The 17,012-nt window shown below is 47.3% G+C and overlaps 1 protein-coding gene across 1 annotated transcript in view; it reads left to right on the forward strand.

Moving 5' to 3' along the window:
- Positions 1 to 2,971: 2,971 nt before the first annotated feature.
- LOC121583069 (phospholipid phosphatase-related protein type 1) overlaps positions 2,972 to 17,012 on the forward strand; it is a 53,301-nt gene continuing 39,260 nt past the window's right edge. Inside the window, exons 1-2 of the mRNA XM_041899289.2 lie at positions 2,972 to 3,156; positions 12,476 to 12,561. Of these exons, the coding sequence (XP_041755223.2) occupies positions 12,502 to 12,561 (60 nt within the window). The 5' untranslated portion in view covers positions 2,972 to 3,156; positions 12,476 to 12,501. The remainder of the gene's footprint in view (positions 3,157 to 12,475; positions 12,562 to 17,012) is intronic.

The raw sequence follows: 17,012 nt of genomic DNA on the forward strand, positions 1-17,012 counted from the left end.
TCTATCATAGCAGCCTCCTCCTCCTCCACAGTCAGCCCTTTCAGGGCCTCTATCATAGCAGCCTCCTCCTCCACAGTCAGCCCTTTCAGGGCCTCTATCATAGCAGCCTCCTCCTCCTCCACAGTCAGCCCTTTCAGGGCCTCTATCATAGCAGCCTCCTCCTCCTCCACAGTCAGCCCTTTCAGGGCCTCTATCATAGCAGCCTCCTCCTCCTCCACAGTCAGCCCTTTCAGGGCCTCTATCATAGCAGCCTCCTCCTCCACAGTCAGCCCTTTCAGGGCCTCTATCATAGCAGCCTCCTCCTCCTCCACAGTCAGCCCTTTCAGGGCCTCTATCATAGCAGCCTCCTCCTCCACAGTCAGCCCTTTCAGGGCCTCTATCATAGCAGCCTCCTCCTCCTCCACAGTCAGCCCTTTCAGGGCCTCTATCATAGCAGCCTCCTCCTCCTCCACAGTCAGCCCCTTTCAGGGCCTCTATCCTAGCAGCCTCCTCCTCCTCCACAGTCAGCCCTTTCAGGGCCTCTATCATAGCAGCCTCCTCCTCCTCCACAGTCAGCCCTTTCAGGGCCTCTATCATAGCAGCCTCCTCCCTCCACAGTCAGCCCTTTCAGGGCCTCTATCATCGCAGCCTCCTCCTCCTCCACAGTCAGCCCTTTCAGGGCCTCTATCATAGCAGCCTCCTCCTCCACAGTCAGCCCTTTCAGGGCCTCTATCATAGCAGCCTCCTCCTCCTCCCACAGTCAGCCCTTTCAGGGCCTCTATCATAGCAGCCTCCTCCTCCTCCACAGTCAGCCCTTTCAGGGCCTCTATCATAGCAGCCTCCTCCTCCACAGTCAGCCCTTTCAGGGCCTCTATCATAGCAGCCTCCTCCTCCTCCACAGTCAGCCCTTTCAGGGCCTCTATCATAGCAGCCTCCTCCTCCACAGTCAGCCCTTTCAGGGCCTCTATCACTAGCAGCCTCCTCCTCCTCCACAGTCAGCCCTTTCCAGGGCCTCTATCATAGCAGCCTCCTCCTCCACAGTCAGCCCTTTCAGGGCCTCTATCATAGCAGCCTCCTCCTCCTCCACAGTCAGCCCTTTCAGGGCCTCTATCATAGCAGCCTCCTCCTCCTCCACAGTCAGCCCTTTCAGGGCCTCTATCATAGCAGCCTCCTCCTCCACAGTCAGCCCTTTCAGGGCCTCTATCATAGCAGCCTCCTCCTCCTCCTCCACAGTCAGCCCTTTCAGGGCCTCTATCATAGCAGCCTCCTCCTCCTCCACAGTCAGCCCTTTCAGGGCCTCTATCATAGCAGCCTCCTCCTCCACAGTCAGCCCTTTCAGGGCCTCTATCATAGCAGCCTCCTCCTCCTCCACAGTCAGCCCTTTCAGGGCCTCTATCATAGCAGCCTCCTCCTCCACAGTCAGCCCTTTCAGGGCCTCTATCATAGCAGCCTCCTCCTCCTCCACAGTCAGCCCTTTCAGGGCCTCTATCATAGCAGCCTCCTCCTCCACAGTCAGCCCTTTCAGGGCCTCCTGCTGCTTCGCCAACCACCCCATGTGCCCCCCCCAAAAAAATTATTGGGGCTGTCTCTCGGGCTTCCTTCGCGGTCTTGAACTACGACGTCGCCGTTGATCCTTTCCTGCCTGGGCTTCTTCCTTCGCCCAGGTTCCCTTACCGGCCAATATCTCCTCCCATGTCCAGAATGTCTTCCCCACCTGTGTCCAGGGAGTCTGCTCTTCCTGGCCATGCTGCTTGGTCCGTTGGTGGTGGGATCTTCTGTCACGCTCGTTGATAGACGGATCGGACCAAGGTGCAGCGTGGTATGCGTACATATTCCTTTATTAACTGAATACAGAATCAAAACAACAAAATACAAACGACCGTGAAGTTCAACAGGCAGCACAACCACAGGCCAAAACAGAATAAAGATCCCACAACTAAGGTAGGCAAAATGGCTGCCTAAGTATGATCCCCAATCAGAGACAACGATAGACAGCTGCCTCTGATTGGGAACCACACCCGGCCAACATAGAAATAGAACATCTAGAATTCACACCCTGACCAAACCAACTAGAGAAAAACAGGGCTCTCAAGGTCAGGGCGTGACAATCACAGAGAATGGATGTTGTGGCAGCTGCAGAGAACTTACTTACATACTTGGGTGTACAAGATTTTACTGCAGAGGAGTTACAATGGTGTGTTGAACGATGGGTTAGTTGGTATAGTGGTGAGGTTTTAATGGGTGTAGGGTTAGTTGGTATAGTGGTGAGGTTTTAATGGGTGTAGGGTTAGTTGGTATAGTGGTGAGGTTTTAATGGGTGTAGGGTTAGTTGGTATAGTGGTGAGGTTTTAATGGGTGTAGGGGTTAGTTGGTATAGTGGTGAGGTTTTTAATGGGTGTAGGGTTAGTTGGTATAGTGGTGAGGTTTTAATGGGTGTAGGGTTAGTTGGTATAGTGGTGAGGTTTTAATGGGTGTAGGGTTAGTTGGTATAGTGGTGAGGTTTAATTTGGTGTAGGGTTAGTTGGTATAGTGGTGAGGTTTTAATTGGGTGTAGGGTTAGTTGGTATAGTGGTGAGGTTTTAATGGGTGTAGGGTTAGTTGGTATAGTGGTGAGGTTTTAATTGGGTGTAGGGTTAGTTGGTATAGTGGTGAGGTTTAATTTGGTGTAGGGTTAGTTGGTATAGTGGTGAGGTTTTAATTGGGTGTAGGGTTAGTTGGTATAGTGGTGAGGTTTAATTTGGTGTAGGGTTAGTTGGTATAGTGGTGAGGTTTTAATTGGGTGTAGGGTTAGTTGGAAGGGCAGTGTTTCTTCCCTTTTTCCCGTCCTTTTTGAATTCACACTCTAGAACACTAGGCGGAAACACAGGGCTAGATAAGAGAAATAGAGGAATGGGAGTCTGACCGGCCTCACTCTCCACTACAGTAGGGGGCGGCGTATGCACCTTTCAGTTGGTTGCGATCTGCCACATTTAAAGAAGAAAAGTTGGACTCCTCCCAGTTCTGTGTGCCGTTGCGAGGGGTCCTTGATCTTGTTCTCATCACCATCATCTGAAAGCTACTAGCAGACACTGTAGCGCTGGTAAAAGATATGGAGTAGCATGCACGCGTTTGGGCATTATTTTCTTCCATTACCTTTGATGGATGTGCACGTCCATAGGAATATACATACATCGCACGGTAAGTTCTCCGTGATGCAGTCAGCGAAATTGTTGTTGCTACTCGCCTATTCAGCTATTGTCTTGCTGCTCACAGCGTCTATGGGTCGATCCGCTCGTGTGCTGTGGCTGTGCGTAATGGGGAAGTGGTACCGACGTAGCTGAAGTGTCAATTTATGTTTTATCCGATTAAATGTAGCCAGTGTTTCACTAGAGCGTTACTTTGTTGCAATGGTCAGTCCTGAGAATGATGCCACACGTTGCAGAGGGAGGACAGGCTACTACTATCATGGTCCTCCGAGGGTCATTTAATTATTTAAATGGTCTTTGACCAGCGAGGATCCGTAAACTCAGACAAACACCTGTCTCTCTGGAACTCATTTGGACCGTGATTGCTGTTAATTACCACACCGTCCTCGTGTTTCATACTTCGAGTTATTTACCGAGGAGAGAGAGAGAGAGATAGTAGCCTAATCATTCATGGACATAATTTGTTCACGATTAGTAGGAGCACGAGTCTGTGTGTCATTCCGTTCGGCATTGGTTGTGGTCTGGGGCTGAATGTATCAAGTGTCTCAGAGTAGGATTGCCGATCTAGGATCGGTTTTGCCTCTGATCAACATCGACAGGGTGACGTTATCCCTGATCAGCACTCCTACACTGATCTCCTTATCACCTGCAACCTGACAGCACATGATGCCCCACATAGCCACACCCCAACTCCTCCCACCACAGCGCCACACCCCAACTCCACAGCATCCTCCTACCACACCCCAACTCCACAGCATCCTCCCACCACGGCCCCACACCCCAACTCCACAGCATCCTCCCACCATACCCCAACTCCACAGCATCCTCCCACCACACCCCAACTCCACAGCATCCTCCCACCACACTCCAACTCCACAGCATCCTCCCACCACACCCCAACTCCACAGCATCCTCCCATCACACCCCAACTCCACAGCATCCTCCCAACACGGCCCCACACCCCAACTCCACAGCATCCTCCCAACACCTTCTTGTTGCTATTTAGCTACACAGTATTATGATATCAATGTGGGTGATTTCAACAGCAACCTCATCCATCCTACATGATTGACTTTACCTCTATTGGGTAATCTCATCAATGACGTCAGGGGCACACCATCATCATCCTACGTGATAGGTCCGTCAGCTAGTATAGTGCTCTACTTTTGACCATTCCCTATGTTCAAAAGTAATGCACTATATAGGGAATAGGTTTCCATTTGAGACGCCACAATCTCCCCCTGTACTCCCCCTGGTACTCCCCCCTGGTACTCCCCCTGGTACTCCCCCTGGTACTCCCCCTGGTACTCCCCCCTGGTACTCCCCCTGGTACTCCCCCTGGTACTCCCCTGGTACTCCCCTGGTACTCCCCCCTGGTACTCCCCTGGTACTCCCCTGGTACTCCCCCTGGTACTCCCGCCTCCCCCGGTACTCCCCGTGGTACTCCCCCTGGTACTCCCCCTGGTACTCCCCCTGGTACTCCCCTGGTACTCCCCCTGTACTCCCTGGTACTCCCCCGGTTACTCCCCCTGGTACTCCCCCTGGTACTCCCCCCTGGTACTCCCCATAGCGTTCACATTTGTATTCCTAGGCATTACTAATCAAGCTCCACGCAAACAGACGTCAATGAAGCACACATATTATCGTATTATCACATTGACATGAATTATTAGAATATCACTTACGATTCTGTATTAATATCAGTGATGTGGTGTTAATGGGTAAACTAACTCCAGTGGGAGGTGGAGATAAGATTATAACTGTTTGCATGTTGATTGCATTCTAATGTAGGTCTATAGGCCATGTGGAGATTATCATATTGAAACATCTTATTTTATTTTTTAAAGTTCCTAACTTGTTTGATAAGATTAGTGCAGATTTTCTCAGGGGACCCCACATGGGGCCCCGACCTCATGTTTGGGAACCACATGTACTAACCTCTCTGCTTGCTTCCTGCATGCGTTGCAGCCTGCCTCAGCCTCGCCACTGAGCACCACATCACTGTCTGTCCCAGTAGCCTACTCTCTGTAGAGACACGTTATTAGGAGAACTTAGTGGCCTATTTTTTTGCTCCTGCTGAGTTAGGCTCCGTTTAACGTTAGCTTCTTACTTCATCCTTCTAGCTGGCTAAGTAATACTAGCCAGAGCCCTTCAACGTTACTGCAATAGAAGTCTCTGCCGGCAGCTAGCCACCTGACTGACTGTATCTATAAGCGACCAGTTGTCACTCATTCTCCATAATCAGTTTGTTTGTTTGGGGGATATCTGTAGACATGGCAGGAGTCGCCGGACGATTTTAAAATTGCCTTATGTCCGGCATCTCACAAACACATTGTCAGCATAGTCTCTAGTTGCCTACTTGAGCCGACTCCGAGCTGAGGTAGTTCGTTTCACGTCTCAGGCCCTCGGACGATCTGGTGAAATTTTTAAAAGGACACCAAAATGAATGAAAAAAATATTCTGCTGACACCATCTAAAATATAATTTCCACCTCCAGAAATTAGCTCAAAACATGTTAGTAAAATGATTTGTAAAAACGATAGTGGCTATAAATGAATAGTCTGAAGCATGGGGTTGTCTATCTGCATGTACCCTATTGGGATAATATAATTAGGACAGTCCTGCGTCGGGTCAGACGGTGAGCCGCAAAAAAGTAAGCTGTTATGATAAAAGGGAATAGACTGCAACACCGTGGTGGAATCGGGTGCTGTATGAGTACTGCAACACCGTGGTGGAATCGGGTGCTGTATGAGTACTGCAACACCGTGGTGGAATCGGGTGCTGTATGAGTACTGCAACACCGTGGTGGAATCGGGTGCTGTATGAGTACTGCAACACCGTGGTGGAATCGGGTGCTGTATGAGTACTGCAACACCGTGGTGGAATCGGGTGCTGTATGAGTACTGCAACACCGTGGTGGAATCGGGTGCTGTATGAGTACTGCAACACCGTGGTGGAATCGGGTGCTGTATGAGTACTGCAACACCGTGGTGGAATCGGGTGCTGTATGAGTACTGCAACACCGTGGTGGAATCGGGTGCTGTATGAGTACTGCAACACCGTGGTGGAATCGGGTGCTGTATGAGTACTGCAACACCGTGGTGGAATCGGGTGCTGTATGAGTACTGCAACACCGTGGTGGAATCGGGTGCTGTATGAGTACTGCAACACCGTGGTGGAATCGGGTGCTGTATGAGTACTGCAACACCGTGGTGGAATCGGGTGCTGTATGAGTACTGCAACACTGGTGGAATCGGGTGCTGTATGAGTACTGCAACACCATGGTGGAATCGGGTGCTGTATGAGTACTGCAACACCGTGGTGGAATCGGGTGCTGTATGAGTACTGCAACACCGTGAGTGGAATCGGGTGCTGTATGAGTACTGCAACACCGTGGTGGAATCGGGTGCTGTATGAGTACTGCAACACCGTGGTGGAATCGGGTGCTGTATGAGTACTGCAACACCGTGGTGGAATCGGGTGCTGTATGAGTACTGCAACACCGTGGTGGAATCGGATGCTGTATGAGTGAATTCCCCAGTTTGGAAGGACAACAACAGTGCAAGCATGTAGGCCTATTTTGTTTTTAGACCATTCAGTAAAAATGATTACATTAATTCAGACTTTCGTTCATTAGATCATACGCAGGCCATATAAAGTGTAAACCGTTGCGGCTTGTAAAAGTTTGAGCAGCCTACTAAATAAATGTAGCCTATTTCTGCAGCCTAGGAATTCCCTCCCCATGGCACTGGTACCTTAGCAGAACAACAGGCTTCTGGCAAACAGCTGTGGCAAACCTATGGCCAATCTGACGCAAATTAGTGGCGAGCTCATTTTTTTTCACATGCAAATTCGTTTTGTGGCAAACTGTTGTGGTAAATTTTGCGGCAACTTGTCACTTCCGGCAAACAATTCTGGGAAACTTGTGCCGAACATGCTGCAAACACAGTATGAATATGCAAATTACAAAAATATAAATGCAACATGCAACAATTTCAAAGATTTTACTGAGTTACAGTTCATAGAAGGAAATCAGACAATTGAAATTAATGAGGCCATAATTTATGGATTTCACATGACTGGGCAGTGGCGCAGCCATGGGTGGCCATAGGCCCACCCACTGGGGAGCCAGGCCCACCCACTGGGGAGCCAGGCCCACCCACTGGGGAGCCAGGCCCAGCCACTGGGGAGCCAGGCCCAGCCACTGGGGAGCCAGGCCCACCCACTGGGGAGCCAGGCCCAGCCAATCAGAATGAGTTTTTCCCCACAAAAGAGCTTTATTACAGACAGAAATACTCCTCAGTACCCCCCTCCTCAGACAATCCCGCAGGTGAAGAAGCCGGATATCCTTGGCTGGCATGGCTACACGTGGTCTGCGGTTGTGACATACTGCCAAATTCTCTAAAACGAAGTTGGAGGGGGCTTATGGTAGAGAAATGAACATTCAATTCTCTGGCAACAGTCAGCATGCCAATTGCACACTCCCTCAACTTGAGACATCTGTGGCATTATGTTGTGACAAAACTTGTATTATCCCCAGCACAAGGTGCACCTGTGTAATGATCATGCTGTTTCATCAGCTTTTTGTGTGTATGGACAATTTTCTGGGATCTTTTATTTCAGCCCATGAAACATGGGACCAAAACTTTACATCTTGCTTTAATATTTTTGTTCAGTATAAATGTAGTAAATATACTAAACAACATGTATTCAACGTCTTTAACAGATACAAATACATCCAATACAGCTTGAAGTCATCAGCCTGGTAATGAATGAAATAGCAAAGACTGGATATTTCCCAAATTAATGGTTTTATTTAATGTTTTTATACAGAACACAACATTTACATGAGAGAAATGTGAACTCTATGGGAATGTTGACCTTAGGATGTTTAAAGGGACAACTACATAATTATTTAAATTAGCCAAGTTGTAACTGAGCAATTGATTAACCAATGGAAGTTTAAAAGATAATTAACAAGATTGTAATAATTAAAACTAAATCCAACCCAGTTCAGAACTATTGCCTTTTTGAGTGAACTTTGGAGATGGTGTCCCTGTGGAAGTCCTTCGTCCAAAGCTTGTTGAATGCATGCATTGAAACAATCAGAAAACAAAACAGCATCAGGATACTGAAAACAATTTATATTTTGGCATCTTAAAAGGTAGAAATGTAGTTATGCCTAATATGGCAATTGATATTATTTTACCAAAATGAATGATTTTTACTCAAAAAAATGCAGGGTTAAAAATAACCCAATTGGGGTCATTTCGACAACCCAGCGCTGGGTCAATATTGGGAAAAAACACAGCATTGGGTTAATTCAACCCAGCGCTGGGTCAATATTGGGTTAATTCAACCCAGCGCTGGGTCAATATTGGTCAAACACAGTATTGGGTTAATTTAACCCAGCGCTGGGTCAATATTGGGTTAATTCAACCCAGCGCTGGGTCAATATTGGGTTAATTCAACCCAGCGCTGGGTCAATATTGGGTTAATTCAACCCAGCGCTGGGTCAATATTGGGTTAATTCAACCCAGCGCTGGGTCAATATTGGGTTAATTCAACCCAGCGCTGGGTCAATATTGGGTTAATTCAACCCAGCGCTGGGTCAATATTGGGTTAATTCAACCCGCTGGGTCAATATTGGGTTAATTCAACCCAGCTGGGTCAATATTGGGTTAATTCAACCCAGCGCTGGGTCAATATTGGGTTAATTCAACCCAGCGCTGGGTCAATATTGGGTTAATTCAACCCAGCGCTGGGTCAATATTGGGTTAATTCAACCCAGCGCTGGGTCAATATTGGGAAAAAACACAGCATTGGGTTAATTCAACCCAGCGCTGGGTCAATATTGGGTTAATTCAACCCAGGACTGGGTCAATATTGGGTTAATTCAACCCAGCGCTGGGTCAATATTGGGTTAATTTAACCCAGCAATGGGTCAATATTGGGTTAATTCAATCCAGCGCTGGGTCAATATTGGGTTAATTTAACCCAGCGCTGGGTCAATATTGGGTTAATTTAACCCAGCGCTGGGTCAATATTGGGTTAATTCAACCCAGTGCTGGGTCAATATTGAGTTAATTTAACGGGTCAATATTGGGTTAATTCAATCCAGCGCTGGGTCAATATTGGGTTAATTTAACCCAGCGCTGGGTCAATATTGGGTTAATTTAACCCAGCGCTGGGTCAATATTGGGTTAATTCAACCCAGTGCTGGGTCAATATTGGGTTAATTTAACCCAGCGCTGGGTCAATATTGGGTTAATTCAATCCAGCGCTGGGTCAATATTGGGTTAATTCAACCCTGCCGGTTTGGGTTGTGCTTCTAACCCAGCACCTAATAAAAAAAAGTGTTAAACAAATAATAATATATTTGAGATTTGAGATTCTTCAATGTAGCCACCCTTTGCCTTGATGACAGCTTTGCACACTCTTGGCATTCTCTCAACCAGCTTCATGAGGTAGTCACCTCGAATGCATTTCAATAAACAGGTGTGCCTTGAATGCATGCATTGAAACAAACAGAAAACAAAACAGCATCAGGATACTGAAAACAATTTTATATTTTGGCATCTTAAAAGGTAGAAATGGAGTTATGCCTAATATGGCAATTGATATTATTTTTCCAAAATGAATGATTGTTACTCTAAAAAATGCAGGGTTAAAAAGAACCCAATTGGGGTCATTTCGACAACCCAGCGCTGGGTCAATATTGGGAAAAATCACAGCATTGGGTTAATTCAACCCAGCGCTGGGTCAATATTGGGTTAATTCAACCCAGCGCTGGGTCAATATTGGGTTAATTCAACCTAGCGCTGGGTCAATATTGGGTTAATTCAACCCAGCGCTGGGTCAATATTGGGAAAAAACACAGCATTGGGTTAATTCAACCCAGCGCTGGGTCAATATTGGGTTAATTCAACCCAGCGCTGGGTCAATATTGGGTTAATTCAACCCAGCGCTGGGTCAATATTGGGTTAATTCAACCCAGCGCTGGGTCAATATTGGGTTAAGAGCTACCGTCCTCTAGGTTTTCACCCCAACCCCAATCTAACGCACCTGATTCTAATAATTAGCTGGTTGATAAGCTGAATCGGGTTAGCTACAACTGGGGTTGGAGTTAACCTACAGGAGGGTAGCTCTCCAGGAACAGGGTTGGAGTTAACCTACAGGAGGGTAGCTCTCCAGGGACCGGGTTGGAGTTAACCTACAGGAGGGTAGCTCTCCAGGGACCGGGTTGGAGTTAACCTACAGGAGGGTAGCTCTCCAGGGGCCGGGTTGGAGAGCCCTGGTCTACACTGATTGAAGTGGCATCAATAAGGGATCATAGCTTTCACCTGTATTCACCTGGTCAGTCTATGTCATGGAAGAGCAGGTTTTCTTAATGTTTGGTACTCTGTGTATATACTGTATTCTAGTCATGGCTCATCCTAAATAACTGATTTGTTTTCCTGGATTATGTGCGTAATTGTTGTATATTATTGCTAGGTATTACTGCACTGTTGGAGCTAGAAACACAAGCATTTCGCTACACCTGCGATAACATCTTCAAATCTTTTAATTTCAATTTCAAACAACCATAAGCATTCATTGGTATCTTTTCCTTTGTAAATTCAGCAGCCCCATACTTGGGCCCTCATTCAGTCAGTCAGTTGCTGTAAAGGAAGGTGAAGCGGTAGATGATAAACCAGGTAGAAAGAGTTTTCACTGTCAGGATGAGGACCCTCTTGCTCCCCAATGTGAACCCTATCAGTCAGGATCTGTCCGTTTTCCATTCTGAATGATGGGTCTGGAAAGACCTGTGTCCCTGTGAGGGCCAGTTGGTAAAACTGTAGCCTGATGTTACCTTTCCTCTTTTCTTTCCTAGAGCGTGCTGTGTGTGTTTGTCCCCGTGTGTGTTTCCCCGTGTGTTTGTCCCCGTGTGTTTGTCCCCGTGTGTGTTTCCCCGTGTGTTTCCCCGTGTGTTTGTCCCCGTGTGTGTTTCCCCGTGTGTTTGTCCCCGTGTGTTTGTCCCCGTGTGTGTTTCCCCGTGTGTTTGTCCCCATGTGTTTGTCCCCGTGTGTGTTTCCCCGTGTGTTTGTCCCCGTGTGTGTTTCCCCGTGTGTTTCCCGTGTGTTTGTCCCCGTGTGTTTGTCCCCGTGTGTGTTTCCCCGTGTGTTTGTCCCCGTGTGTTTGACCCCGTGTGTTTGTCCCCGTGTGTTTGTCCCCGTGTGTTTGTCCCCGTGTGTGTTTCCCCGTGTGTTTGTCCCCGTGTGTTTGTCCCCGTGTGGTTGTCCCCGTGTGTGTTTCCCCGTGTGTTTGTCCCCGTGTGTGTTTCCCCGTGTGTTTGTCCCCGTGTGTGTTTCCCGTGTGTTTGTCCCCGTGTGTGTTTCCCCGTGTGTTTGTCCCCGTGTGTTTGTCCCCGTGTGTGTTTCCCCGTGTGTTTGTCCCCGTGTGTTTGACCCCGTGTGTTTGTCCCCGTGTGTTTGTCCCCGTGTGTTTGACCCCGTGTGTGTGTGTCCCTGTGTGGCCGTGTCCCCTGGACTCTTTCCTAGCAGGTTGACGTTTATTGTCATGAATCTTGCCCTGGAGGCAGAATTAAGCGATTTCCGCAGAATTAAGCGATTTCCGCTACATGGGCCAGCTGCAAAGTCAAAATTGGCTATATTGTAAAAATGCATGAAAACAAATTGCTTTTGGTCTAAATTTAAGGATGGGGTTAGTAGTGTGGTTAGGTTTAAAATCAGATTTTGTGGCTGTGCCAGCTAGTGACCAGAGCAAAGCTGCCTCCAGGGCAAGATTCATGACAATAAATACCAACCTGCTCTTTCCTAGAGCATGCCGTGTTTGCGAAATCAATCACATAGCCTCTCATGTCAGATCTCTTCAGCTCGTTAGCTGCCCTATCCTTTCACATCACGTCACTCAGTCTGATCTCTGTTCTCTCCCCTTCCTCTCCTGTCTTCCTCTACACATCATCAGCTCTCCTCCTCTCTCTCTCTCTCCTCCAGTCTTCACCAACTCTCTTGTCAGTGCTCAGAGACCAGTCTATTTAGTCATTGCCAACCATGTTTGTATAACACCCATTTACTCTATGCAGCCAGTGTTTTTAGAATGATGAACCCTGTCTTGTAGTTTTACTGTGTGTTGTCCAGATACCCAGTCAAACCCCCTCTGTCCTGTGACGTTGTGTTTTGTATTTTTCTGGTCAGCTCATGGTTTGGAATTGACTCTTGGAGTCAATTCCCGACTCCAGGAACTTAGGAACGGGAATCAGAATGGGACTCCAATATTTCTGGATATTAACAGTCCTTCTCCTCCTGTAGACTGAGGATCCGTCCCTTGCTGAGACATGGCTTCTGACAACACACAGCGCAGCTACTCCATCATCCCATGCTTCATCTTCATAGAGGTAAGACTGTCTGTCTGTCTCTGGTGTTACCTAATAACAGGTAGGACAGTGAGTGCTCTACTGTTTTCAGGTGTGTTCCTTCTTTCTCTCTCTCTTTCTCTGTGACACTCTCTCTCTCCCTCCCTCTCCCTCTCCCTCTCCCCCTCCCTCTCCCTCTCCTTCCCATTCCTCCCCTCCCTCTCCCTCTCCCTCTCTCCCTCTCCCCCTCTCCCCCTCCCTCTCCCTCTCCCTCTCCCCTCCCCCCTCTCCCCTCCCTCTCCTCTCCCTCTCCCTCTCCTCCCCCTCCTCTCCCACTCCCTCTCCCTCTCCCTCTCCCCCTCCCTCTCCCACTCCCTCTCTCTCCCTCTCTCTCCCTCTCCCTCTCTCTGTCTGAGATAATGCTTACAGCTCCATATTTAATTAACTGTTAAATCCTTTATTATTTTGTTGTTGTTGTTGACCCCCTTTTTCTCCCCAATTTCGATCTTGTCTCATCACTGCAACTCCCCAACGGGCTCGGGAGAGGTCGAAGGTGGGGTCATGCGTCCTCCGAAACATGACCCGCCAAACCATGACCCGCCAAACCATGACCCGCCAAACCGCGCTTCTTAACACCTGCCAGCTGCCTGCCAAAGCCTTTTAATCACAGGGAAACGTCTTGAGACGCTGTGCATCAAATCATCACATTCTTCCCTCCTCACATTCATAATTCTGCCAATTCACTTTGCTTGGTTTTCTTTCTCCTGTTCTAATTCAAGCTGTTTTATCAACTATACAAAATATAGTGCCTTCACAAAGTATTCATACCCCTTGACTTATTCCACATTTTATGTTACAGCCTGAATTCAAAATTAATTTACCGTATTTTCCGCACTATAAGGCGCACCGGATTATAAGCCGCAGCAGCTAAATTGAATGATATTGAATGATGTGTACATATATAAGCCGCACTGGACTATAAGCCGCAGGAGTTTTAATGTTTAATTACCATATGTAAGGGTTCGTGCACAGAGGGGATTGTCGGGAAAGAGACAAACTGTCTCGCTCTCGTAATGTCTGTCTGTCTTGCTCTCGTTCTGTCTCTCATTCTGTCTCTCGTACCACTCTCGGTTCCACTTTTACTTTTGCGCGCTACCTGTCTCACTCTTTTCCGGCCTCCAGCTTTTCCTGCTGGAGCCCACCGCTAAAGGTGGGGGGGCGCGACCGGTCATAGAGCCCATAGAGTTAAAGTTGGTGGACTGTAACCTGTAAAATCCATAGATTTAGGAGGTCTTCTAGTGGCCGTTAGCTGTAAAAATCCATAGATTAGCCGCACCGTTATATAAGCCGCAGGGTCGAAAAATGGGAAAAAAGGCGCGGCTTATAGTCAGAAAATTACGGTAATCGATTTTATTTCTAACCCATCTAAACACAAAACCCCCTAATGACAAAGTGAAAACATGTTTTTAGAACTGTTTATGAAATACTGTTCATATTTAACCTAAGAAACTCACTAGTCCTTGCCGATGACAAGCATACCCATAACATGATGCTGCCACCACCATGCTTGAAAATATGAAGTGGTACTCAGTGATGTGTTGGATTTGCCCAAAACATAACACTTTGTAATCAGGATATTTTTTGCAGTGCCTTATTGCAAACAGGATGCATGTTTTGGAATATATTTATTCTGTACAGGCTTCCTTTTTTTCACTGTGTCATTTAGGTTAGTATTGTGGAGTAACTACAATGTTGTTGATCCATCCTCAGTTTTCTCCTATCACAGCCATTTAACTATGTAACTGTTTTAAAGTCACCATTAAACTGCCCGTTCCATGATCTCGCCATCACGGTTGACAACTCCGCTGTGTCCTCCTCCCAGAGTGCGAAGAGCCTAGGCGTGACCCTGGACAACACCCTGTCGTTCTCCGCCAACATCAAGGCGGTGACCCGCTCCTGCAGGTTCATGCTCTACAACATTCGGAGAGTACGACCCTGCCTTACACAAGAAGCGGCACAGGTCCTAATCCAGGCACTTGTCATCTCCCGTCTGGACTACTGCAACTCGCTGTTGGCTGGCCTCCCTGCCTGTGCCATTAAACCCCTACAACTCATCCAGAATGCCGCAGCCCGTCTGGTGTTCAACCTTCCCAAGTTCTCTCACGTCACCCCCTCCTCCGTACACTCCACTGGCTTCCAGTTGAAGCTCGCATCCGCTACAAGACCATGGTGCTTGCCTATGGAGCAGTGAGGGGAACGGCACCTCTGTACCTTCAGGCTCTGATCAGTCCCTACACCCAAACGAGGGCATTGCGTTCATCCACCTCTGGCCTGCTGGCTCCCTTCCTCTGCGGAAGCATAGCTCCCCCTCAGCCCAGTCAAAACTGTTCGCTGCTCTGGCACCCCAATGGTGGAACAAGCTCCCTCACGACGCCAGGACAGCGGAGTCACTCACCACCTTCCGGAGACATTTGAAACCCCACCTCTTTAAGGAATACCTGGGATAGGATAAAGTAATCCTTCTAACCCCCAAATTGTAAAGTGGTTATCCCACTGGCTATAGGGTGAACGTACCAATTTGTGAGTCGCTCTGGCTAAGAGCGTCTGCTAAATGACGTTAATGTGCCCTTGAGCAAGGCACTTGACCCTAATTGCTCCTGTAAGTCGCTCTGGTTAAGAGCGTCTGCTAAATGACTAAAATGTAAAATGTAAAAATTAAACTCATGGTGAAATCCCTGAGTGGTTTCCTTCCTCTCTGGCAACTGAGTTAGGAAGGACGCCTGTATCTTTGTAGTGACTGGGTGTATTGATACACCATCCAAATTGTAATTAATAACTTCACCATGCTCAAAGGGATATGCAATGTCAGCTTTTTTTTTTAACCTGTCTACCAATAGGTGCCCTTCTTTGCGAGGCACTGGAAAACCTCCCTGATCTTTGTGGTTGAATCTCTGCTTTAAAATTCACTGCTCGACTGAGGGACCTTACAGATAATTGTATGTGTGGGGTACAGAGACGAGGTAGTCATTCAAAAATCATGTTAAACACTATTATTTCACACAGAATGAGTCCATGCAACTTATTATGTGACTTGTTAAGCAAATTATTACTCCTGAAATGATTTAGGCTTGCCATAACAAAGGGGTTGAATACTTATTGACTCAAGACATTTGTGCTTTTCATTTTTGATTTAATTTGTAAAAATGTCTAAGAGCAGCCTTCCACTTTATTAGGTATTGTGTGTAGGCCAGTGACACAACATCTCTATTTAATCAATGTGATAAAAGTCAAGGGGTGTGAATACTTTCCGAAGGCAGTGGAATAAAATAAAAGATAAATAATAGTAATAACAGAATGATAATAGTGAATAGAAATAACAGTAGAATGGCCTCACCATTACATCAGTACTACAACTACCATCATCATTACTACTACTACTACCACCATCATCATTAAACTGCTATCATTACCATCACCCCTACTACCATCATCATTACTACCACTACTACCACCACCATCATTAAACTGCTGTCATTACTACCACCCCTACTACCATCATCATTACTACCACCCCTACTACCATCATCATTACTACCACCCCTACTACCATCATCATTACTACCACCCCTACTACCATCATCATTACTACCACCCCTACTACCATCATCATTACTACCACCCCTAACATCCATTCAACTACTATCTTTACCATCACCCCTACTACCATTACTACTACTATTTGTAATAACAATAATAAGTAAGTTACTGTTTACTATGCAGATGTTATTATCCAGTGTCCCTCAGGCTGTGGCAGGCAAATACATATTTGTCTGCAAGAGGAGCTGTTACTCCTTCGCCCATTGAGTATTTCTTGTTTTTCCTCTGGGTTTAATGAGGTAAAAATTGGAATAAATGTAGTAATTTCTGTGAATAATGAATCTCTTGGTGAGGAATATTTATCACTGTAAGGGAGAAAGTGCATCTCTGTTTCTACCTCCCCTGTCGTGCAGTGACCACATACACGCTCCTCTTTGGGTAGCCATGTCTTTTTATGTCTTCCGGTTTCTATTGCCAATTGGTGGTTAGTCTCCCGAGTGGCGCAGTGGTCTAAGGCACTGCATCGCAGTGCTAGCTGTGCCACTAGAGATCCTGGTTCAAATCCAGGCTCTGTCGTAGCCGGCCGTGACCGGGAGACCCCATGGGGCGGTGCACAATTGGCCCAGCGTCGTCCAGGGTAGGGGAGGGAATGGCCTGCAGGGATGTTGGTAGAGCATGGTGTTTGCAACGCCAGGGTTGTGGGTTCGATTCCCGCGGGGGGCCAGTATGTAAAATACATACAAATATGTATGTACTCACTAACTGTAAGTCGCTCTGGATAAGAGCGTCTGCTAAATAATGTAAATGTAAATGGTGGTCACTCAGCCTGTACTTGGTAAGGATCTGTCTCTGCTTCGTATCTCTGACAGAGTAGAGATAATCAGCCAATTCATATT

Source organism: Coregonus clupeaformis, unplaced genomic scaffold (assembly GCF_020615455.1).
Source record: "Coregonus clupeaformis isolate EN_2021a unplaced genomic scaffold, ASM2061545v1 scaf0517, whole genome shotgun sequence".
Lineage (NCBI taxonomy): Eukaryota > Metazoa > Chordata > Actinopteri > Salmoniformes > Salmonidae > Coregonus > Coregonus clupeaformis.